Source organism: Hypanus sabinus, chromosome 6, assembly GCF_030144855.1.
Source record: "Hypanus sabinus isolate sHypSab1 chromosome 6, sHypSab1.hap1, whole genome shotgun sequence".
NCBI lineage: Eukaryota > Metazoa > Chordata > Chondrichthyes > Myliobatiformes > Dasyatidae > Hypanus > Hypanus sabinus.
In genome coordinates, this window is record NC_082711.1 from 179,550,304 (window position 1) to 179,576,084 (window position 25,781).

The window sequence follows — 25,781 nt, forward strand, 5'->3', positions numbered from 1 at the left end:
AGGAGGCCGCGCCTGGAGCACCAGATACAATAGGGACCCTGACAGACTCACAGGTGAACTGTCGCCTCACCTGGAGGGCCCTGACTGCTGGTGAGGGAGGAGGTGTAGCACCTGTTCCACTTGGAGGGAGATCGGTGGGAGGTGGGGGGAAACGAGTGGACAAGGGAGGCATGTAGGGAGTGATCCCTGTGGAAAATGAAGGGGAGATGATGGGGTTGGTAGTAGGATTCTGTTGACAGTGCTGAGAATGGTGTGCTGGTTATGAAGGCTCTTGGGCGGTATGCAAGGACAAGGAGACCCCTCTACCCGTTATGGCAGTGGGAGGATGGGGTGAGAGCAACTGCACAGGAAACGGAGGAGATGCAGGTGAGGACAGCATCGAAGATTATGGAAGGGAATTCTCGGCTCCTCCAGTATTTTGTGTGCGTTACTCTACGTACCAGTTTCTGCAGAGCCACTTGCATCATCGAAGAGTCTGCTGAAGGAGCAGGAGTCCGCAGAAAGGCGTAGGCTGTGAAGACCAACTCAGCCCCTGACATTTGCAAAACGGTCTCACAGTCCTCAATCTACATGAAGAATTTCTCCTTCTGGGGAGAGGCTAGCCATGATAATGACAGGCCAAATGGCCAGCTTCAGCCCTCATTACCCCCTGGAGCGACCCACTGAACTGTGAACACAGCAATGTGGGAATGGCAGTGAATGGCCACCTGGAGAGATTGGTTAGTAACCCACGGGTCAGACGTCATTGGACACCCCACCCGGGGACAGATTGGTTAGTAACCCAGGGGTCAGACGTCATTGGACACCCCACCCGGGGAGAGATTGGTAGATTGGTTAGTATCCCACGGGTCAGACGTCATTGGACACCCCACCCGGGGAGAGATTGGTTAGTAACCCACGGGTCAGACGTCATTGGACACCCCACCCGGAGAGAGATTGGCTAGTAACCCACGGGTAAGACGTCATTGGACACCCCACCCGGGGAGAGATTGGTTAGTAACCCACGGGTCAGACGTCATTGGACACCCCACCCGGAGAGAGATTGGCTAGTAACCCACGGGTAAGACGTCATTGGACACCCCACCCGGGGATAGATTGGCTAGTAACCCACGGGTCAGACGTCATTGGACACCCCACCCGGGGAGAGACTGGTTAGTAACCCACGGGTCAGACGTCATTGGACACCCCACCCGGGGACAGATTGGCTAGTAACCCACGGGTCAGACGTCATTGGACACCCCACCCGGGGACAGATTGGCTGGTAACCCATGGATCATGAGCTGGTACATGCTGAGAACCCAGACGTTATCGGACACCCCACAAGTGTTACCTGATGTTGCAGCTCCACCTTCTCCTGAAGCCAGCCCTTGCCTGGAGCATCGCCAGGGGTCTGCAGTTTGGCAAACTCTTGCCGGAGGGTGCTGGTCTCCGTCTCCAGCTGCTGCAGCTGCCGCCTCAGCTCCACGACTTCCTGCTCCATAGCCTGATCCGAGAATGAAAGGGTTAATATTTCAGAAGCCTTTGATGGCTCTGGGCCTGAACTCACTGGAGTTTAGATGAGGGGAATCTCACTGAAACCTGTCGGATTTGAAAGGCCTCGATAGAGTGGATGTGGAGAGCACGTTTTGTGTAGTGAGGAAGTTCTGGACCATAGGGCACAGCCTCAGAATAGGTGGCCATCCCTTTAGGGAGGAGGAGGAGGAATTTCTTTAGCCAGGGGGTGGTGAATCTGTGGAATTCATTACCACAGCTGACTGTGGAGGCCAGGTCATTGGGTATATTTAAAGGGGAGTTTGATAGGTTCTTGATTAGTCAGGGTGTCAATGGTTACGGGGAGAAGGTAGGAGAATGGGGCTGAGAGGGTTAATAAGTCAGCCATGATGGAATGGCAGAGCAAACCCAATGGGCCAAATGGCCTCATTCTGCTCCTATGTCATATGAAAGCAGGACAGAGAAGTGTAGACTGAGTGGTTAGCTGGAGACTTTGTCCTAAGGTGGAAATGGCTCATTTTAAGGACAGCACAAGGGGGATGTCGGAGGAAGGTTTTATACACATGGTGGGTGTGTGGAACACACTGCCAGGGCAGTGGTGGATACATTAGAGACAGTTAAAAAACTCCAGATAGGAGTACGGACAACAAAAAAATGGAGGGTGTGTGGAACGGAGGGATAGTTTAGGTGGCCTGTACTGGGCTGAGCGGAGTGCACGTTCACTAGAACCTTACCAGATACTGTGTGTGTTCCTCAAGATTGGAATCCAACATTTCATGAAATTTGACGATGGTCTGTTTCTGATTACTCAGAGTTTCCTCCATGTCACACTTGGTCTGCAAGGGAAGGAACACTGTCACTGGATTTTGTCAGCCCTGCTGATACGGATCTACAGGTTCTTTGCACGTCAAGAATGAGGCAAAAATACTCGCTGGTTATGACTGTTTTATTAAACATTACAAGAACAAAGAACAAATGAAGAATAAAGAATGAAAAAACAAGACTCCACCCATGCATCTACCCCAGGACCACCAGACTCAAAAACAGTGACTTTCCCCAAGCAGTGAGGCTGATCAACAACTCCACCCACTCACTCACCCCTCCAAACCCTCACCCAGCACTACTTTATCATTCACCCTATGTACAGACACTCTGGTGCCCAGCGTCACTCTATGGACATACAACCAATCTGTGTATAGAAGGTATCTGATGTATTCACATTCATTGTGTTCTATATCTTATTGTTTATTTATTGTAACTTTTTCTCAATTCTCCTTTAGATACGGGTACTGTAAATGACATTAAACAGGAGTACTGGACACCCAGGCTGGCAAAGGCATGGGGGAATTAAAGAGACAGGGTAGAGGGAACAGCCAAGGTTAGTACTCTGTGCGTGTGCATTGTGTACACAGAGGATCCATGACTGCTGCCAGATGTGTGCACAGAAGATGCTGGTACCCCGTCAGACAGAATAGTTAACAGATGGAGGTACTCCATGTTGGATCAAATTGTTTAATTCTTAGATAAGACTGTTTAATGATTAATACCTTTGCAGTTGAACAATTATCTGCTTGTATTTTATATAATTACTTACATACAAGTAACTGCTTACTAGTGGTCACAATATGTATATGCAAGTTATACAAAGTATAATTCTAGAAAGCTCTGGAAGCTTCTTTCTTGTGCATTATTTGAATAAGAGCTACAGTATCTCACTGGTTAACTACAAATTTGAAAGGAATTTTCCTAATCTATAAAGGCGTTGCTCCATGTTGGCTGCCACCCTCTTCAAATCTTTTGCTTCTCCTGTATTTCCCTTTGCTTGGCTGACCTCTATCACTGTCCACTTCATTTATTTCTTTGTTCTATCAACTCTTAAGTGCCTTAAGGTTGTTATAGCTGGGGGTGGTAATGGGGATAAGTTCCCACTACCTATTAAATGCTCCCAATGGCGTGCACCTCAAATAGCCTCTGACAGCCAAGTCCAGTTCCTGGCCTTCACGTGTGGCTGAACTGTTTCTATTGACAGGAGAAGGGGCAGTTTCGGGCAATTGGTGCACTAAAAACCAGTTGCTTCAGGCAGATGGTTGGCAACTCACCAGAAGGAAAACTCAGATCTCAAACCCCCCCTGCCTTGCAGCTATACCCACTCATGGGAAAGACTTTGGGAGTAAATTCTGAGGGAAAAATCCAGAGCTGGAGTTCCTAAGGCAGCCCTACACTGAGTTCAATGCTGACGGGCAACTCCTGTGACACTGATGGTACCAGCCCTACATTGAGTTCAATGTTGACGGGCAACTCCTGTGACACTGATGGTACCAGCCCTACACTGAGTTCAATGTTGACGGGCAACTCCTGCGACACTGATGGTACCAGCCCTACATTGAGTTCAATGCTGACGGACAACTCCTGTGACACAGATGGTACCAGCCCTACACTGAGTTCAATGCTGACGGGCAACTCCTGTGACACTGATGGTACCAGCCCTACATTGAGTTCAATGCTGATGGACAACTCCTGTGACACTGATGGTACCAGCCCTACATTGAGTTCAATGCTGACGGGCAACTCCTGCGACACTGATGGTACCAGCCCTACATTGAGTTCAATGTTGACGGGCAACTCCTGTGACACTGATGGTACCAGCCCTACATTGAGTTCAATGCAGATGGACAACTCCTGTGACACTGATGGTACCAGCCCTACATTGAGTTCAATGCAGATGGACAACTCCTGCGACACTGATGGTACCAGCCCTACATTGAGTTCAATGCTGATGGGCAACTCCTGTGACACTGATGGTACCAGCCCTACACTGAGTTCAATGTTGACTGGCAACTCCTGTGACACTGATGGTACCAGCCCTACATTGAGTTCAATGTTGACTGGCAACTCCTGTGACACTGATGGTACCAGCCCTACATTGAGTTCAATGCTGATGGGCAACTCCTGTGACACTGATGGTACCAGCCCTACATTGAGTTCAATGCTGATGGACAACTCCTGTGACACTGATGGTATCAGCCCTACATTGAGTTCAATGCTGACAGGCAACTCCCGTGACACTGATGGTACCAGCCCTACATTGAGTTCAATGCTGATGGGCAACTCCTGCGACACTGATGGTACCAGCCCTACATTGAGTTCAATGCTGACGGGCAACTCCTGCGACACTGATGGTACCAGCCCTACATTGAGTTCAATGTTGACGGGCAACTCCTGTGACACTGATGGTACCAGCCCTACATTGAGTTCAATGCTGACGGGCAACTCCCGTGACACTGATGGTACCAGCCCTACATTGAGTTCAATGCTGACGGGCAACTCCTGTGACACTGATGGTACCAGCCCTACATTGAGTTCAATGCTGACGGGCAACTCCTGCGACACTGATGGTACCAGCCCTACATTGAGTTCAATGTTGACTGGCAACTCCTGTGACACTGATGGTACCAGCCCTACACTGAGTTCAATGCTGATGGACAACTCCTGCGACACTGATGGTACCAGCCCTACATTGAGTTCAATGTTGACGGGCAACTCCTGTGACACTGATGGTACCAGCCCTACATTGAGTTCAATGCTGATGGACAACTCCTGTGACACTGATGGTACCAGCCCTACATTGAGTTCAATGCTGATGGGCAACTCCTGCGACACTGATGGTACCAGCCCTACATTGAGTTCAATGCTGATGGGCAACTCCTGCGACACTGATGGTACCAGCCCTACATTGAGTTCAATGTTGACTGGCAACTCCTGTGACACTGATGGTACCAGCCCTACATTGAGTTCAATGCTGATGGGCAACTCCTGTGACACTGATGGTATCAGCCCTACATTGAGTTCAATGTTGACGGGCAACTCCTGTGACACTGATGGTACCAGCCCTACAGTGAGTTCAATGTTGACTGGCAACTCCTGTGACACTGATGGTACCAGCCCTACATTGAGTTCAATGTTGACTGGCAACTCCTGTGACACTGATGGTACCAGCCCTACATTGAGTTCAATGCTGATGGGCAACTCCTGTGACACTGATGGTACCAGCCCTACATTGAGTTCAATGCTGATGGACAACTCCTGTGACACTGATGGTACCAGCCCTACATTGAGTTCAATGTTGACGGGCAACTCCCGTGTCACTGATGGTACCAGCCCTACATTGAGTTCAATGCTGACAGGCAACTCCCGTGACACTGATGGTACCAGCCCTACATTGAGTTCAATGCTGATGGGCAACTCCTGCGACACTGATGGTACCAACCCTACATTGAGTTCAATGCTGATGGGCAACTCCTGCGACACTGATGGTACCAGCCCTACATTGAGTTCAATGTTGACGGGCAACTCCTGTGACACTGATGGTACCAGCCCTACATTGAGTTCAATGCTGACGGGCAACTCCCATGACACTGATGGTACCAGCCCTGCATTGAGTTCAATGCTGACGGGCAACTCCTGTGACACTGATGGTACCAGCCCTACATTGAGTTCAATGCTGATGGACAACTCCTGCGACACTGATGGTACCAGCCCTACATTGAGTTCAATGCTGATGGACAACTCCTGCGACACTGATGGTACCAGCCCTACACTGAGTTCAATGCTGATGGACAACTCCTGCGACACTGATGGTACCAGCCCTACATTGAGTTCAATGCTGACGGGCAACTCCTGCGACACTGATGGTACCAGCCCTACATTGAGTTCAATGCTGACGGACAACTCCTGTAACACTGATGGTACCAGCCCTACATTGAGTTCAATGCTGATGGACAACTCCTGCGACACTGATGGTACCAGCCCTACACTGTGTTCAATGCTGACGGGCAACTCCTGCGACACTGATGGTACCAGCCCTACATTGAGTTCAATGCTGACGGACAACTCCTGTGACACTGATGGTACCAGCCCTACACTGAGTTCAATGCTGATGGGCAACTCCTGTGACACTGATGGTACCAGCCCTACATTGAGTTCAATGCTGCCGGGCAACTCCTGTGACACTGATGGTACCAGCCCTACACTGAGTTCAATGCTGATGGGCAACTCCTGTGACACTGATGGTACCAGCCCTACATTGAATTCAATGCTGACGGGCAACTCCTGCGACACTGATGGTACCAGCCCTACATTGAGTTCAATGCTGATGGACAACTCCTGTGACACTGATGGTACCAGCCCTACATTGAGTTCAATGCAGATGGACAACTCCTGCGACACTGATGGTACCAGCCCTACATTGAGTTCAATGCTGACGGGCAACTCCTGCGACACTGATGGTACCAGCCCTACATTGAGTTCAATGCTGACGGGCAACTCCTGCGACACTGATGGTACCAGCCCTACACTGAGTTCAATGCTGACGGGCAACTCCTGCGACACTGATGGTACCAGCCCTACATTGAGTTCAATGCTGACGGGCAACTCCTGCGACACTGATGGTACCAGCCCTACACTGAGTTCAATGCTGATGGGCAACTCCTGTGACACTGATGGTACCAGCCCTACATTGAGTTCAATGTTGACGGGCAACTCCTGTGACACTGATGGTACCAGCCCTACACTGAGTTCAATGCTGACGGGCAACTCCTGTGACACTGATGGTACCAGCCCTACATTGAGTTCAATGCTGATGGACAACTCCTGCGACACTGATGGTACCAGCCCTACACTGAGTTCAATGCTGATGGACAACTCCTGCGACACTGATGGTACCAGCCCTACATTGAGTTCAATGCTGACGGGCAACTCCTGCGACACTGATGGTACCAGCCCTACATTGAGTTCAATGCTGACGGGCAACTCCTGTGACACTGATGGTACCAGCCCTACATTGAGTTCAATGCTGACGGGCAACTCCTGCGACACTGATGGTACCAGCCCTACATTGAGTTCAATGCTGACGGGCAACTCCTGCGACACTGATGGTACCAGCCCTACACTGAGTTCAATGCTGACGGGCAACTCCTGCGACACTGATGGTACCAGCCCTACATTGAGTTCAATGCTGACGGGCAACTCCTGCGACACTGATGGTACCAGCCCTACACTGAGTTCAATGCTGATGGGCAACTCCTGTGACACTGATGGTACCAGCCCTACATTGAGTTCAATGTTGACGGGCAACTCCTGTGACACTGATGGTACCAGCCCTACACTGAGTTCAATGCTGATGGGCAACTCCTGTGACACTGATGGTACCAGCCCTACATTGAGTTCAATGTTGACGGGCAACTCCTGTGACACTGATGATACCAGCCCTACATTGAGTTCAATGCTGATGGGCAACTCCTGTGACACTGATGGTACCAGCCCTACATTGAGTTCAATGCTGATGGACAACTCCTGTGACACTGATGGTACCAGCCCTACACTGAGTTCAATGCTGATGGGCAACTCCTGCGACACTGATGGTACCAGCCCTACATTGAGTTCAATGTTGACTGGCAACTGCTGTGACACTGATGGTACCAGCCCTACATTGAGTTCAATGTTGATGGACAACTCCTGTGACACTGATGGTACCAGCCCTACATTGAGTTCAATGCTGATGGACAACTCCTGCGACACTGATGGTACCAGCCCTACATTGAGTTCAATGTTGACTGGCAACTCCTGTGACACTGATGGTACCAGCCCTACACTGAGTTCAATGCAGATGGACAACTCCTGCGACACTGATGGTACCAGCCCTACATTGAGTTCAATGTTGACTGGCAACTGCTGTGACACTGATGGTACCAGCCCTACATTGAGTTCAATGCTGACGGGCAACTCCTGTGACACTGATGGTACCAGCCCTACATTGAGTTCAATGCTGACGGGCAACTCCTGCGACACTGATGGTACCAGCCCTACATTGAGTTCAATGCTGACGGGCAACTCCTGTGACACTGATGGTACCAGCCCTACACTGAGTTCAATGCTGATGGACAACTCCTGCGACACTGATGGTACCAGCCCTACACTGAGTTCAATGCTGACGGGCAACTCCTGTGACACTGATGGTACCAGCCCTACATTGAGTTCAATGCTGATGGACAACTCCTGCGACACTGATGGTACCAGCCCTACACTGAGTTCAATGCTGATGGACAACTCCTGCGACACTGATGGTACCAGCCCTACATTGAGTTCAATGCTGACGGGCAACTCCTGCAACACTGATGGTACCAGCCCTACATTGAGTTCAATGCTGACGGACAACTCCTGTAACACTGATGGTACCAGCCCTACATTGAGTTCAATGCTGATGGACAACTCCTGCGACACTGATGGTACCAGCCCTACACTGAGTTCAATGCTGACGGGCAACTCCTGTGACACTGATGGTACCAGCCCTACACTGAGTTCAATGCTGATGGGCAACTCCTGTGACACTGATGGTACCAGCCCTACATTGAGTTCAATGCTGACGGGCAACTCCTGTGACACTGATGGTACCAGCCCTACACTGAGTTCAATGCTGATGGGCAACTCCTGTGACACTGATGGTACCAGCCCTACATTGAATTCAATGCTGACGGGCAACTCCTGCGACACTGATGGTACCAGCCCTACATTGAGTTCAATGCTGATGGACAACTCCTGTGACACTGATGGTACCAGCCCTACATTGAGTTCAATGCAGATGGACAACTCCTGCGACACTGATGGTACCAGCCCTACATTGAGTTCAATGCTGACGGGCAACTCCTGCGACACTGATGGTACCAGCCCTACATTGAGTTCAATGCTGACGGGCAACTCCTGCGACACTGATGGTACCAGCCCTACACTGAGTTCAATGCTGACGGGCAACTCCTGCGACACTGATGGTACCAGCCCTACATTGAGTTCAATGCTGACGGGCAACTCCTGCGACACTGATGGTACCAGCCCTACACTGAGTTCAATGCTGATGGGCAACTCCTGTGACACTGATGGTACCAGCCCTACATTGAGTTCAATGTTGACGGGCAACTCCTGTGACACTGATGGTACCAGCCCTACATTGAGTTCAATGCTGATGGGCAACTCCTGTGACACTGATGGTACCAGCCCTACATTGAGTTCAATGTTGACGGGCAACTCCTGTGACACTGATGGTACCAGCCCTACACTGAGTTCAATGCTGATGGACAACTCCTGTGACACTGATGGTACCAGCCCTACATTGAGTTCAATGCTGACGGGCAACTCCTGTGACACTGATGGTACCAGCCCTACATTGAGTTCAATGCTGACGGACAACTCCTGCGACACTGATGGTACCAGCCCTACATTGAGTTCAATGTTGACTGGCAACTCCTGTGACACTGATGGTACCAGCCCTACACTGAGTTCAATGCTGATGGACAACTCCTGTGACACTGATGGTACCAGCCCTACACTGAGTTCAATGCTGATGGACAACTCCTGCGACACTGATGGTACCAGCCCTACACTGAGTTCAATGCTGATGGGCAACTCCTGTGACACTGATGGTACCAGCCCTACATTGAGTTCAATGCTGACGGGCAACTCCTGCGACACTGATGGTACCAGCCCTACATTGAGTTCAATGTTGACGGGCAACTCCTGCGACACTGATGGTACCAGCCCTACATTGAGTTCAATGCTGACGGGCAACTCCTGTGACACTGATGGTACCAGCCCTACATTGAGTTCAATGCTGACGGACAACTCCTGCGACACTGATGGTACCAGCCCTACATTGAATTCAATGCTGACGGGCAACTCCTGTGACACTGATGGTACCAGCCCTACATTGAGTTCAATGCAGATGGACAACTCCTGCGACACTGATGGTACCAGCCCTACATTGAGTTCAATGCTGACGGGCAACTCCTGCGACACTGATGGTACCAGCCCTACATTGAGTTCAATGCTGATGGGCAACTCCTGCGACACTGATGGTACCAGCCCTACATTGAGTTCAATGCTGATGGGCAACTCCTGCGACACTGATGGTACCAGCCCTACATTGAGTTCAATGCTGATGGGCAACTCCTGCGACACTGATGGTACCAGCCCTACATTGAGTTCAATGCTGATGGGCAACTCCTGTGACACTGATGGTACCAGCCCTACACTGAGTTCAATGCTGACGGGCAACTCCTGCGACCCTGCTGGCACCAAACTGTGTCGGTCCCTGCCGTTCCTCTGGGTTCATCAGATGTGTGGAGAGGGGGAGCTTGCTACACAGCAACAGCTTGTTCTCCAGATCGTACTGCCCAGGCTTGTGTATCGAGACAGCTGGGACACAATATCCACGGTCGACTCTGACCGACAGAGGCGTCGGAATCAACTCTTAATAAAACGATCAAGAAGCGACCAGTTTTGTGCCTCTTTCCTGACGTCTGAAAGTACCTTGGATGAAAACATGAGAATCCAGCACTTGTCAGGTGGAACAGTCTGAAGATGGTGCTACCGTGTCACGAGAGGCTTCATTCTGCACCATATTTCTTGGCGGAAGGACAAGTACGTACACCTGCCCGCACCAATTCTGAGCTGGCGGACAGCTGCATCCCCCACTGAGGGAGTACATAGACGATTCTTACCTTGACGTGTGCCTGTAGATCACGGGCCAGTTGACGGTTCTCTGCCTCAAGTTCGGCCACGCGGTCCTGCAGACTGTGCATTTCCAGCTGCTTTTGGCTGCTCCTCACGTTCTGTTGCTCTCGGCCATCAACGCTGAGGAGAGATCCAGCCAGGGAGATGTTCAATCCCCCACCCGCAGAATACGGTACATACTCACATTTGTTAATGCAAATATCTAGTGTGGCAGCACCTCAATGCATAAAAGCACACAGGTATGTGTTGTTTGACCAAATATCAAAATGGGGAGGAAGTCTGATCTAAGAACTTTGACTGTGGAATGATTGTTGGAGCCAGAGTGGTTTCTGTATCTCAGAAACTGTTGATCTCCTGGGATTTTCACACAGGACAGTCTCTAGAGTTTACAGAGAATGGTGTGAATAACAAACGACATCCAGTGAGAATGCCCTGTTAATGAGAGAGGTCGGAGAAGAGAGGCCAGATTGGTTCAAGCTGACTGGAAGGCAACAGTAATTTAAATAACTGTGTTACAACAGTGGTGTGCAGAAGAGCATCTCTGAATGCACAACATGTCGAACCTTGAAGTGGATGGGCTGCAGCAGCAAAAGACCACGAACGTACACTCAGTGCCCACTTTCTTTGGTACAGAAGGTACACGACAAATGGCCACTGAGTGAGTATTGCTACAGCAATTTGTAGTACATTCTATGTACTGCACCAGTTTGCTGCCGCAAAACAACAAATTTCACCACATATTCAGTGACAATAAACCGGATTTAGATTCTAACTTACACCCAGACCATCACAATCCAACATTCCTTCCTCCTTGCATTCTCCTTGTCCTGCAAAGTCTGTATCCTCCACTGCACAGGACCCCTGCCCTAGTCTACACCCACCACCTGGATAACTTTGAAGCCACGGTGTGAATCTGGGGGTGATTCTCTACACGTACCGTGGAGAGTATGCTGACTGGCTGCATCACCGTCTGGTATGGAGGGGCCACTGCACAGGATTTTAAAAAGCTGCAGAGAGTTGTAAACTCAGCCAGCTCCAGCATGGACACTAGCACGCAGGACCCCTTCAAAAGGCGATGCCTCAAAAAGGTGGCATCCATCACTAAGGACACCCATCACCCAGGACATGCCCTCTTCTCATTGCTACCATCAGGGAGGAGGTACAGGAGCCTGAAGACACAATCTCAATGATTTAGGAACAGCTTCTTCCCCTCTGCCATTGGATTTCTGAATGGACAATGAACCCATGAACACCACCTCACTATTTATCTTTTCTGCTCTTTTTGCACTAGTTAATTTTTTTAATATACATACAGTGCCTATAAAAAGTATTCACCCCCTTGGAAGTTTTCATGTTTTATTGTTTTGCAATGTTGAATCACAGTGGATTTAATTTGACTTTTTTGATACTGATCAACAGAAAGAGACTCTTTCGTGTCAAAGTGAAAACAGATCTCTACAAATGATCAAAATTATTTATAAATATAAAACACAAAGTAATTGATTACAGAAGTATTCACCTCTTTCAAATGTGTATTTGGTAGATGCACCTTTGGCAGCAATTACAGCCTCGAGTCTGTGTGGACAGGTCTCTATCAGCTTTGCACATCTGGACACTACAATTTTCCCCCATTCTTCTTTACAAAACTGCTCAAACTCTGTCAGATTGCATGGGAATGGTGAGTGAACAGCCCTTTTCCAGTCTGACCACATATTCTCAATTGGATTGAAGTCTGCACTATGACTTGGCCACTCCAGGACATTAACTTTGTTGTTTTTAAGCCATGCCTGTGTAGCTTTGGCTTTATACTTGGGTTCATTGTCTTGTTGGAAAGCAAAACTTCTCCCAAGTCACAGTCCTCTTACAGACTGCATCAGGTTTACCTCCAGGATTTCCCTGTACTTTGCTGCATTCATTTTACCCTCTACCTTCACAAGCCTTCCAGGACCTGCTGCAGTGAAGCATCCCCACAGCATGATGCAGCCACCACCTTGCTTCACAGTAGGGATAGTGTGTTTCACGATGTGTGGAGTTTGGCTTACACCAAACAGAGTATGTAGTCTGATGGCTGAGAAGCTCGATTTTGGTTTCATCAGACCATAGAACCTTCTTCCAGCTGACTTCAGAGTCTCCCACATGCCTCCTGGCAAGCTCTAGCCAAGATTTCATGTGAGATTTTTCAACAGTGGCTCTCTCTTTGCCCCTCTCCCATAAAGCTGTGACAGGTGAAACACCCGGGCAACAGTTGTTGTATACACAGTCTCTCCCATCTCAGCCACTGAAGCTTGTAACTCCTCCGGAGTTGTCTTAGGTCTCTTGGTGGCCTCCCTCACTAGTCCCCTTCTTGCATGGTCACTTTTTGAAGATGGCTGCTCTAGGTAGATTTACCGTTGTGCCATATTCTTTCTATTTCTTGATGATTGATTTAACTGCACTCCAAGGGATATTCAGTGGCTTGGAAATTTTCTTGTATCCATCTCCTGACTTGTGCTTTTCATTAACCTTTTCAAGGAATTGTTTAGAGTGTTCTTTTGTCTTCATGGTGTAGTTTTTGCCAGGATACTGACTCACCAGCAGTTGGACCTTCCAGATACAGGTGTATTTTTACTACAATCGATTGAAACAGCTTGACTACACACAGATCTCCATTTAACTAATTCTGTGACTTCTAAAAACTTCTAAAACTGGCTGCACCAGTGATAATTTGTATCATATTAATGGGGGGGGGGGGTGAATACTTATGCAATCAATTATTTTGTATTTTATATTGGTAATTAATATAGATCACTTTGTAGAGATCCGTTTTCACTTTGACATGAAAGTCATTTTCTGTTGATCAGTGTCAAAAAGCCATATTAAAGCTACTCTGATTCAATGTTGTAAAACAATAACATGAAAACTTCCAAGGGAGTGAATACTTTCTACAGGCACTGTTTTTCTTACAGTAACTTATAGTATATTTCAACGTATTTGCGCTCTACTGCTGCTGCAAAACAAGACATTTCACAACTTATGCCAGTGAGTTAAACCGGATTCTGAGGCCACCCCTTCCTGAGTTGTGTGATGTTGGATTCACTACCACCTCAGCCCAACACCCCCCCACAGACTTACATCTCCAGCCGCAGTGCCTTCACTTGCCGCTGTAAGGCACTCTCCGCCTGGCTCTGCAGGTCCAGCAGTCTGCCAAGTGCTGCCCGCGCCCGGGTGACGCGCACCAGCAACGTGTCCTCTCCACCTGAGGTAGGAAAGGGCAGAGTCTGTCACAGGGTGGGGATTCAGAGACTACTTAGCCTACCACCCCAGAGGAAACATGGTGGGGAGAAAGATCAACCTCTGGGCCAGGGGCAGCGGAATTTCGAAGTTCTTCAGGTTGCAAGTCCATAGCTCCAGATTCCTGAAGGTATTTGTAGCCAGGGAGGGTGTGGTGGGGGATTTGTGGTGACGAGCTCCCACAATCTATTAAATGCTCCCAATGGCGTACATTTCAAACAACCTCTGACAAACAAGTCCAGCTCCTGGCCTTTGTGTGTGGCTTAGCTACTAAACTAGGCGGAACAGAGGAAGGGGCAAAGGCAGCTTGCTGGCACCTTAACACCAGTCGTTTCGGGCAGATGGGGCTTGTTTGGCAGCTCATCTAGAAGGAAAACTGATCTCAAACCTCCGCTGCCTCACAGCTATACCCATTCACACGGAAGGCTTCGGGAGTAAATCCCAAGGGAAAAATCCAGAGCTGGAGTCCCTGAGACAGTCCCCCACTGAACACAGGCCCTACCGCCCACAATGTTGTGCCAACCACGTAACCTGCTCTAGAAACTGTCTAGAATTTCCCTCGTGCATAGATATCTATAGCACATTACAGGCCCTACCGCCCACAATGTTGTGCCAACCACGTAACCTGCTCTAGAAACTGTCTAGAATTTCCCTCGTGCATAGACATCTATAGCACATTACAGGCCCTACGGCCCACAATGTTGTGCCAACCACGTAACCTGCTCTAGAAACTGTCTAGAATTTCCCTCGTGCATAGCCTCTGTTTTTCTAAGCTCCAAACATCGAGTTCAACTCTGACTGGCAACTCCTGCGATGCTGCTGGTGCCAAACTGTATCGGTCTCTGTCATTCCTTTGGATTCATCAGCTATGTGGAGCGGGGGACGTGCTGCATGAGCAACAGCCTGCTCTCCATATCATACTGTCCCGTCTTGTTTACTGACTACTGTTTCAAGTAGACAGCTAGGATGCAATGGGCCCCTCTCTCTCCTGTTGCTCCCCCACAATGGTGACACAGGTAGAAAGGGTGACTGAGGGATTGAGCGTGACGGTTGCCACATCGTGTTCCAATGGTACATGGGTTAGATCTGCACGCAGATCTTGTGGGCATACTCAGTAAATCCAACAACCAGAGCAGAATCACATTCGAGAGGGCAGACAACCAATGTGAAAAGACAACAAACTGCAAATACAAAGAGAAAGAATAAATAAATAAATAAATGGATGGATGGATGGATGAATGAACAGACAATAAGTATTGAGAACATGAGATGAAGAGTTGTTGAAAGTGGTTGTGGGAACAGTTCAGTGATGGGGCAAGTGAAGTTGAATGAAGTTATCCCCTTGGTTCAAGAGCCTGATGTTTGAGGGGGTAATAACTGTTCCTGAACCTGGTTGGTTGGGTCCTGAGACTCCTGTACATCCTTCCTGATGGCAGCAGCAAGAAGAGAGCATGACCTGGGTGGTGGGGTCTCTGATGATGGACGCTGATTTCCTGCGACAACGCTCCGTGTAGGTGTGTTCAATGGTGGAACGGGGGGGCTTTACCCATGATAGATTGGGCTGCAACCACTACGTTTTGTAGGATTTTCCATTCAAGGGCATGATGTTCCCATTCAAGACTATGATGCCACCTGTCAATATACTCTCCAACACACACCTATAGAAGTTTGACAACGTTTTAGATGTTGTGCCGAATCTTTGCAAGCTGCCAAGGAAGTAGAGGCACTGATGTGCTTTTTTCATAATTGCCCTTACACACTGGGCCCAGAACAGTCCCCTGAAATAACAACACCAAGGAATTTAAAGTTATTGATCATCTCCTCCGATGAGGACTGGTTCACGGACCCCTGGTTTCCTTCTCCTGAAGTCAATAATCAGCTCCTTGGCCCTGCTGACATTGAAAGAGGTTGTTGTTCTGACACCACTCAGCCTCCCTCCTGTATGACGAGTCAGCATTCGTCACCATCTTTGATTTGGCCTATGACAGTGGTGTCAGCAGCAAATTTGAATATGGCATTGGAGTTGTGCTTAGCCGCACAGTTACAAGTGTAAAGCAAGTAGAGCAGGGGCTCAGCACACACCCCGTAGTGCTCCTGTGTTGGAGATTGTGGAGGAGATGTTACTGCCTATCCAAATTGACTGTCATCTGCTAGTAAGGAAATCAAGGAGATACTGAGGTCTTGGAGCTTATTGATTAGGTTTGACAGGATGATGGTATTGAATGCGGAGCTGTAATCGATGAAGAGCATCCTGCTGTTTGCTGTCCAGATGTTCCAGGGTTGAGTGAAGGCATCTGCTGTGCCGGTGGGCAAATGGCAGTGGATCCAAGTTGCTTCTGAGACAGGACCTGATATGTTTCATATCAGGACCCGAGTACGTAGGTGCTATTGAACGACAGTCATGGAGGCAGGCCACCACCAGCATCATTGAATTCTGCCTGAAGCAAGTGAGAGGTTAAAGATGTCAGTGAACACTCCAGCAGTTGATCAGCACGGCTCTTTGGCAGCTGGCCCAGTGTGCCACCTGGTTCATCCACCCTGAAGGCTGGCCTCAGAGACTGAAATCACCGGATGGTCAGGGGCTGTGGGAGCTTGAGATGGTTCCTCCATGTTTTTACAGCCAAAAGTGAACATAGAATGCATTGAGCTCATCTGGAAGCGGAGCCCTGCTGTCGCCTTGTCACTTGATTTAACTATGCGAGAGGTGAGAGTATTCAAGCCCTGTCACAACTGTCAAACATCCATCACTGATTCAAGTTTAGTCTGGAATTGCCAAATGGCTTTCCGGTGATCATACCTGGACTTCTTGTAACTTCCCTGTTTTCCAGAGCTGAATGCCTCTGATCTGGCCCCAATTGTGAAGCTCCTGCTTCACCCAGGGCTCCTGATTGGGGAAGATCTGAATGATTTTGTGGGGACACACTCGTCTGTGACTGTTTTATTAAAGCCTGTAACAACCACGGTGAATTCATTCAGATCCTCTGATGAGTCCAGTCCAGTGACCCGAAACAATCCCGTAGCCACTCCTCTGCCACCTACTTACTGTCCGAATCTCTGGACTTGCTCTGCCGGTGTGCAGGCAGGAGACCGATAGCCAAGTGATCCGATTTCCTGATATGCAGTCGGGGCTTGGAACGGGAGGCATTCCGTATCTTAGTCTAACAGTGGTGTCGTGTGTTGGGACCTCTGGTGCTGCAGGTTAAATGCTGATTGTAATTGGGCAGGGATTTCTTCACACAGACCCTGACCATGGTTAGAAATGCTTCAGGGTGAACTGTTCCTTGCTTGGAGATGGCATCATACAATATCTCAAACACTTGATGACTTCCCTCCATTCTTTCATTCACTACCATCAGGACTAGGACTGTCAGAGTCTTCCCTCAGACTGTGAGATGAATGAATACCCTGTCAACACCGATGTCAAAGAGCTGTTAAATGTTTACCTGTGCATTTTGAATTATACATTAACTTATTTCTGGTAATATTTTATTTTGTGCTGTGTGTGTGCTCCAGGGCCCAGAGGAACATTGTTTTATTTGGTTGTATATATGTATAGACAGATGGCAATAAACTTGAACTTGAGATGCCCACGGGTAGAACAGTTCTGGTTACTACACGACAGGAAGGGAGCAGTAGTAAAGGAGAGAGAGTGCTTAAGAGGTTCACCATGACGTTAACAGTTTCTCTCGTCACAGGTGCCACCTGACCTTGCAGCATTGGCTGTTGCAATAATTTTCTTCAAATCCTCCCTCCACACTCAGGAACAGAGTGAGGTTCTCTTCACACCATCCCATCACACACTCCCGGGGTCAGACACAGAGTGAATCTCCCTCCACACCGTCCCATCACACACTCCCGGGGTCAGACACAGAGTGAATCTCCCTCCACACCGTCCCATCACACACTCCCGGGGTCAGACACAGAGTGAAACTCCCTCCACACCGTCCCATCACACACTCCCGGGGTCAGACACAGAGTGAATCTCCCTCCACACTGTCCCATCACACACTCCCGGGGTCAGACACAGAGTGAAACTCCCTTCACACCGTCCCATCACACACTTCCGGGGTCAGACACAGAGTGAATCTCCCTCCACACCGTCCCATCACACACTCCCAGGGTCAGTCACAGTGAATCTCCCTCCACACCGTCCCATCACACACTCCCGGGGTCAGACACAGTGAATCTCCCTCCACACCGTCCCATCACACACTCCCGGTGTCAGACACAGAGTGAATCTTCCTCCACACTGTCCCATCACACACTCCCGGGGTCAGACACAGAGTGAATCTCCCTCCACACTGTCCCATCACACACTCCCGGGGTCAGACACAGAGTGAAACTCCCTTCACACCGTCCCATCACACACTCCCGGGGTCAGACACAGTGAATCTCCCTCCACACCGTCCCATTACACACTCCCGGTGTCAGACACAGAGTGAATCTTCCTCCACACCGTCCCATCACACACTCCCGGGTTTAGACACAGAGTGAATCTCCCTCCACACCGTCCCATCACACACTCCCGGGTCAGACACAGAGTGAATCTCCCTGCACACCGTCCCATCACACACTCCCGGGGTCAGACACAGAGTGAAACTCCCTCCACACCGTCCCATAGCACATTCCTGGGGTCGGGCACTGAGTGAAACTCTCTCTACTATCCCACCCCACACTTGCGGGATAGGAGCAGGCAGTGGTTATGGTTAGTTCTGTGATTTGGCCATGACCCTACCTGCGGTGTCCGTACTTGCAGGCTGAATCGGAGCAAAGGCACTCTGTTCACTCCTGAGGTCACAGCGAGGTGCTCCCTGATGCTCTGGACCTGACAGCCAAGGAGAGGAAGGTTAAGGCCGAGTTATGCAGTGCACTTCCTGGTGCCTCTTTCGACCCTCACACCCCACTGCCTGTGTGCAGGCTCCTACGACACAGCACTACACCCAGTGGCTCGGGGTTCGAATCAGGCCGATCTCTCCCTGCACAGCCCTGGAAACAACAGGGGGGGTTGGCTGTGGGCAAAAGCACCACCGGAGACGATCGATACCAGGCACTGCCATTTTGACAAGGGCCTTACCCCCAGCCCATTCACCACCTAGTGACTTGCCTCCTCACACACCCCTCCCCTTCCTCTCCCGCCACCCGCGTCCACTTTCAGTCCTCACCTATACCCCCACTCAGCCTCCTCCCTCCCTCCTGTCCTACCATGGAAGTGATGGGCCCAGTGGTTGTTAGCCCTCTGAGTTTGTGAGCACCCAGCCATGTCTGGCTCCCACCTCCAGCCCGTCCCCAGGTCTACCTGGACACGACCGGGCCTCCTCCTCTGCCGCAGCTGCCTGTTGGTCGGATTGGAGAGCTGGGGTTCGTGGTTCTGCTCTGTCTTCACCCACCATCCGAAAGAGATCCTTGGGCAAGGAAAGCAGTGGGAGTTGGTCACAGGTAGAGACATTGCACCTCGCTTCAGAAAACGGCCGTCAGCAACAGGTTGTAAGCCTCTCTGAACCTGGGACCCCAACAGCACTCGGACCAAGACAACAACGGGACCCTGACAACATTCTCATTCACGTCCCAGGACCCAGGCATTCCTAGCATTTATGGCCCATTCCTGGGAACCAAGAGGCTTGCTAGAACAGTTCAGGAGAGTGACAGAGAATATAAAACCATATAGTACAGGCCCTTCAGCCCATAATGTTGCACCTACCTTTTAATCTACTGTACCATCAATCTTACCCACCCCTCCTACATAGCCCTCCATTTTTCCATCATCCATCTGCTCATCTCAGAATCTGAGGCTCCTGTGTGTCAGCATCTCTGCTGATCTATCCTGGGGCAACATACTAACGCATTTACAGACGGGCAACACCAGCAACGGGATCATGAGGAGGCTGAGGGGATTTGGTTTGTCAGCAAAGAAGCTTGCAGATGTCTACAACTCCCGAGGAGATCACTGTGACTTCTGGTATGGGGGGTGAACAGGATCAAAGCAAGCTGCAGACTGTTATAAACTCAGCCAGCACCCGCCCCAAAGTTAAACAGCTCAACAGAAGAACATAGAAGAGTCCAGCACAGTACAGGCCCTTCGGCCCACAGTGCCTGCCAAGTTTTAACCTACTCCAAGATCAATTTCCCTCCCACACAGTCTCCATTTTTCTATCATCCATATGCCTGTCTAAGAATCTCTTAAATGTCCCTGATGTATCTGCCTCCAACCACCCCCCCAACAGTGCGTCTTGTGAATGAAATGAACGGGATTAAACAATTACTGGCTGCAGGGCCTCCACCCCAGACAAGCCAGGTGTGCATCAGCTCCGGAGCCAGACCTACCTGTTGCCAGATCTTCAGGTAAGTCTCGGCTGTCCTGGAGGCTGCTTCCATCTGACTTTCCATGTCCATGATGTTCACGGTGGTCTGGCTCATCTGCTCCCCCATCTCCATCAGCATCTCTCGTGCATCTATCTTAACGGTGTCCAGCTCTGACTGGAGGCGGTCACGCTGAGCCCTGTTGAGGGACGTTTTGTCACTGGCACCGTGATGACATGGGGACGGAACCACACCAAGCCCTGATCCCCTCCGAGATTAAACCCCAGCGGCAGACTGCTTAACGAGTGGCCACAGCAGGGTAGCAAACGCTCTACAGTGCCGGTGAGCCGGGTTTAATTCCCACCGCTGACTGTACGTTCTTCTCCCGACTGTGTGGGTTTCCTCCCAGCAGGCCAAAGTGAGTGTTAGTAAACTGTGATCACTCTGTGTGGGTGCTGGATACGTGGGGACAGTTGCGGGCTGCCCCCAGCACATCCTCAGACTGAGGCATTATTTCACCCTATTTCTCACCTGCCCCTACACCTCCTCCCTCACCACCACTCGCGGATTCAAACAGTCCTTCCAGGCGTGAATCTGTCGGGGGTCACCCAGTGTACCCGGTCACTGGTGAGACCCAGCGCTGATTGGGGTGGGTGGGGGCCACTTTGTCAAGCACACTTGCTCTGTTAGCCACAAAAGGCAGGATTGCCCAGTCGCCACCCATCCCAATTCGGTTTCCCATTCCGGCACGTCGACCACCCATCCCAATTCGGTTTCCCATTCCCATTCCGACACGTTGCCACACGTCCCAATTCGGTTTCCCATTCCGACACGTTGCCACCCGTCCCAATTCGGTTTCCCATTCCGACACGTTGCCACCCGTCCCAATTCGGTTTCCCATTCCGGCACGTCGACCACCCATCCCAATTCGGTTTCCCATTCCCATTCCGACACGTTGCCACCCGTCCCAATTCGGTTTCCCATTCCCATTCCGACACGTTGCCACCCGTCCCAATTCGGTTTCCCATTCCGACACGTTGCCACCCGTCCCAATTCGGTTTCCCATTCCCATTCCGACACGTTGCCACCCGTCCCAATTCGGTTTCCCATTCCCATTCCGACACGTTGCCACCCGTCCCAATTCGGTTTCCCATTCCGGCACGTCGACCACCCATCCCAATTCGGTTTCCCATTCCCATTCCGACACGTTGCCACCCGTCCCAATTCGGTTTCCCATTCCCATTCCGACACGTTGCCACCCGTCCCAATTCGGTTTCCCATTCCCATTCCGACACGTTGCCACCCGTCCCAATTCGGTTTCCCATTCCCATTCCGACACGTTGCCACCCATCCCAATTCGGTTTCCCATTCCGGCACGTCGACCACCCATCCCAATTCGGTTTCCCATTCCCATTCCGACACGTTGCCACCCGTCCCAATTCGGTTTCCCATTCCGACACGTTGCCACCCGTCCCAATTCGGTTTCCCATTCCGGCACGTTGCCACCCGTCCCAATTCGGTTTCCCATTCCGACACGTTGCCACCCGTCCCAATTCGGTTTCCCATTCCGGCACGTTGCCACCCGTCCCAATTCGGTTTCCCATTCCGACACGTCGACCACCCGTCCCAATTCGGTTTCCCATTCCGACACGTCGACCACCCGTCCCAATTCGGTTTCCCATTCCCATTCCGACACATCGGCCACCCGTCCCAATTCGGTTTCCCATTCCCATTCCGACACGTTGCCACCCGTCCCAATTCGGTTTCCCATTCCGACACGTCGACCACCCGTCCCAATTCGGTTTCCCATTCCCATTCCGACACGTTGCCACCCGTCCCAATTCGGTTTCCCATTCCGACACGTTGCCACCCGTCCCAATTAGGTTTCCCATTCCGGCACGTTGCCACCCGTCCCAATTCGGTTTCCCATTCCGACACGTTGCCACCCGTCCCAATTCGGTTTCCCATTCCGACACGTCGACCACCCGTCCCAATTCGGTTTCCCATTCCCATTCCGACACGTTGCCACCCGTCCCAATTCGGTTTCCCATTCCCATTCCGACACGTCGACCACCCGTCCCAATTCGGTTTCCCATTCCCATTCCGACACGTCGGCCACCCGTCCCAATTCGGTTTCCCATTCCCATTCCGACACGTTGCCACCCGTCCCAATTCGGTTTCCCATTCCGACACGTCGACCACCCGTCCCAATTCGGTTTCCCATTCCCATTCCGACACGTTGCCACCCGTCCCAATTCGGTTTCCCATTCCGACACGTTGCCACCCGTCCCAATTCGGTTTCCCATTCCGACACGTTGCCACCCGTCCCAATTCGGTTTCCCATTCCGGCACGTTGCCACCCGTCCCAATTCGGTTTCCCATTCCTACACGTTGCCACCCGTCCCAATTCGGTTTCCCATTCCGGCACGTCGACCACCCGTCCCAATTCGGTTTCCCATTCCCATTCCGACACGTTGCCACCCATCCCAATTCGGTTTCCCATTCCCATTCCGACACGTTGCCACCCGTCCCAATTCGGTTTCCCATTCCCATTCCGACACGTTGCCACCCGTCCCAATTCGGTTTCCCATTCCCATTCCGACACGTTGCCACCCGTCCCAATTCGGTTTCCCATTCCCATTCCGACACGTTGCCACCCGTCCCAATTTGGTTTCCCATTCCCATTCCGACACGTTGCCACCCGTCCCAATTCGGTTTCCCATTCCCATTCCGGCACGTTGCCACCCGTCCCAATTCGGTTTCCCATTCCGACACGTTGCCACCCGTCCCAATTCGGTTTCCCATTCCCATTCCGACACGTCGGCCACCCGTCCCAATTCGGTTTCCCATTCCCATTCCGACACGTTGCCACCCGTCCCAATTCGGTTTCCCATTCCGACACGTCGACCACCCGTCCCAATTCGGTTTCCCATTCCCATTCCGACACGTTGCCACCCGTCCCAATTCGGTTTCCCATTCCGGCACGTTGCCACCCGTCCCAATTCGGTTTCCCATTCCGACACGTTGCCACCCGTCCCAATTCGGTTTCCCATTCCGACACGTCGACCACCCGTCCCAATTCGGTTTCCCATTCCCATTCCGACACGTTGCCACCCGTCCCAATTCGGTTTCCCATTCCCATTCCGACACGTTGCCACCCGTCCCAATTCGGTTTCCCATTCCCATTCCGACACGTTGCCACCCGTCCCAATTCGGTTTCCCATTCCCATTCCGACACGTCGGCCACCCGTCCCAATTCGGTTTCCCATTCCCATTCCGACACGTTGCCACCCATCCCAATTCGGTTTCCCATTCCGACACGTCGACCACCCGTCCCAATTCGGTTTCACATTCCCATTCCGACACGTTGCCACCCGTCCCAATTCGGTTTCCCATTCCGACACGTCGACCACCCGTCCCAATTCGGTTTCCCATTCCCATTCCGACACGTCGGCCACCCGTCCCAATTCGGTTTCCCATTCCCATTCCGACACGTTGCCACCCGTCCCAATTCGGTTTCCCATTCCGACACGTCGACCACCCGTCCCAATTCGGTTTCCCATTCCCATTCCGACACGTTGCCACCCGTCCCAATTCGGTTTCCCATTCCGACACGTTGCCACCCGTCCCAATTCGGTTTCCCATTCCGGCACGTTGCCACCCGTCCCAATTCGGTTTCCCATTCCGACACGTTGCCACCCGTCCCAATTCGGTTTCCCATTCCGACACGTTGCCACCCGTCCCAATTCGGTTTCCCATTCCGACACGTCGACCACCCGTCCCAATTCGGTTTCCCATTCCCATTCCGACACGTTGCCACCCGTCCCAATTCGGTTTCCCATTCCCATTCCGACACGTTGCCACCCGTCCCAATTCGGTTTCCCATTCCCATTCCGACACGTCGGCCACCCGTCCCAATTCGGTTTCCCATTCCCATTCCGACACGTCGGCCACCCGTCCCAATTCGGTTTCCCATTCCCATTCCGACACGTTGCCACCCGTCCCAATTCGGTTTCCCATTCCGACACGTTGCCACCCGTCCCAATTCGGTTTCCCATTCCCATTCCGACACGTTGCCACCCGTCCCAATTCGGTTTCCCATTCCGACACGTTGCCACCCGTCCCAATTCGGTTTCCCATTCCGGCACGTTGCCACCCGTCCCAATTCGGTTTCCCATTCCGACACGTTGCCACCCGTCCCAATTCGGTTTCCCATTCCGACACGTCGACCACCCGTCCCAATTCGGTTTCCCATTCCCATTCCGACACGTTGCCACCCGTCCCAATTCGGTTTCCCATTCCCATTCTGACACGTTGCCACCCGTCCCAATTCGGTTTCCCATTCCCATTCCGACACGTTGCCACCCGTCCCAATTCGGTTTCCCATTCCGACACGTTGCCACCCGTCCCAATTTGGTTTCCCATTCCGTCACGTCGACCACCCATCCCAATTCGATTTCCCATTCCCATTCCGACACGTTGCCACCCGTCCCAATTCGGTTTCCCATTCCGACACGTCGACCACCCATCCCAATTCGGTTTCCCATTCCCATTCCGACACGTTGCCACCCGTCCCAATTCGGTTTCCCATTCCGACACGTCGACCACCCATCCCAATTCGGTTTCCCATTCCCATTCCGACACGTGACCACCCGTCCCAATTCGGTTTCCCATTCCGACACGTCGACCACCCATCCCAATTCGGTTTCCCATTCCCATTCCGACACGTTGCCACCCGTCCCAATTCGGTTTCCCATTCTGACACGTTGCCACCCGTCCCAATTCGGTTTCCCATTCCCATTCCGACACGTTGCCACCCGTCCCAATTCGGTTTCCCATTCCGACACGTCGACCACCCATCCCAATTCGGTTTCCCATTCCGACACGTTGCCACCCGTCCCAATTTGGTTTCCTATTCCGTCACGTCGACCACCCATCCCAATTCGGTTTCCCATTCCGATTCCGACACGTTGCCATCCGTCCCAATTTGGTTTCCTATTCCGACACGTTGCCACCCGTCCCAATTCGGTTTCCCATTCCGACACGTTGCCACCCGTCCCAATTCGGTTTCCCATTCCCATTCCGACACGTTGCCACCCGTCCCAATTTGGTTTCCTATTCCGACACGTCGACCACCCATCCCAATTCGGTTTCCCATTCCC

At 51.2% G+C, this 25,781-nt stretch overlaps 1 protein-coding gene across 5 annotated transcripts in view; it reads right to left on the reverse strand.

Moving 5' to 3' along the window:
* The window catches only part of spag5 (sperm associated antigen 5), an 89,067-nt gene that overhangs the window by 7,410 nt on the left and 55,876 nt on the right, over positions 1–25,781 (reverse strand). For all 5 annotated transcript variants that reach the window (XM_059973722.1, XM_059973725.1, XM_059973724.1 and 2 more), the window contains 7 exons: positions 20,644–20,818; positions 19,619–19,724; positions 19,058–19,147; positions 14,164–14,287; positions 11,040–11,172; positions 2,226–2,327; positions 1,331–1,483 (listed from right to left, as the gene is read on the reverse strand). In XM_059973722.1, the coding sequence (XP_059829705.1) occupies positions 1,331–1,483; positions 2,226–2,327; positions 11,040–11,172; positions 14,164–14,287; positions 19,058–19,147; positions 19,619–19,724; positions 20,644–20,818 (883 nt within the window). The remainder of the gene's footprint in view (positions 1–1,330; positions 1,484–2,225; positions 2,328–11,039; positions 11,173–14,163; positions 14,288–19,057; positions 19,148–19,618; positions 19,725–20,643; positions 20,819–25,781) is intronic.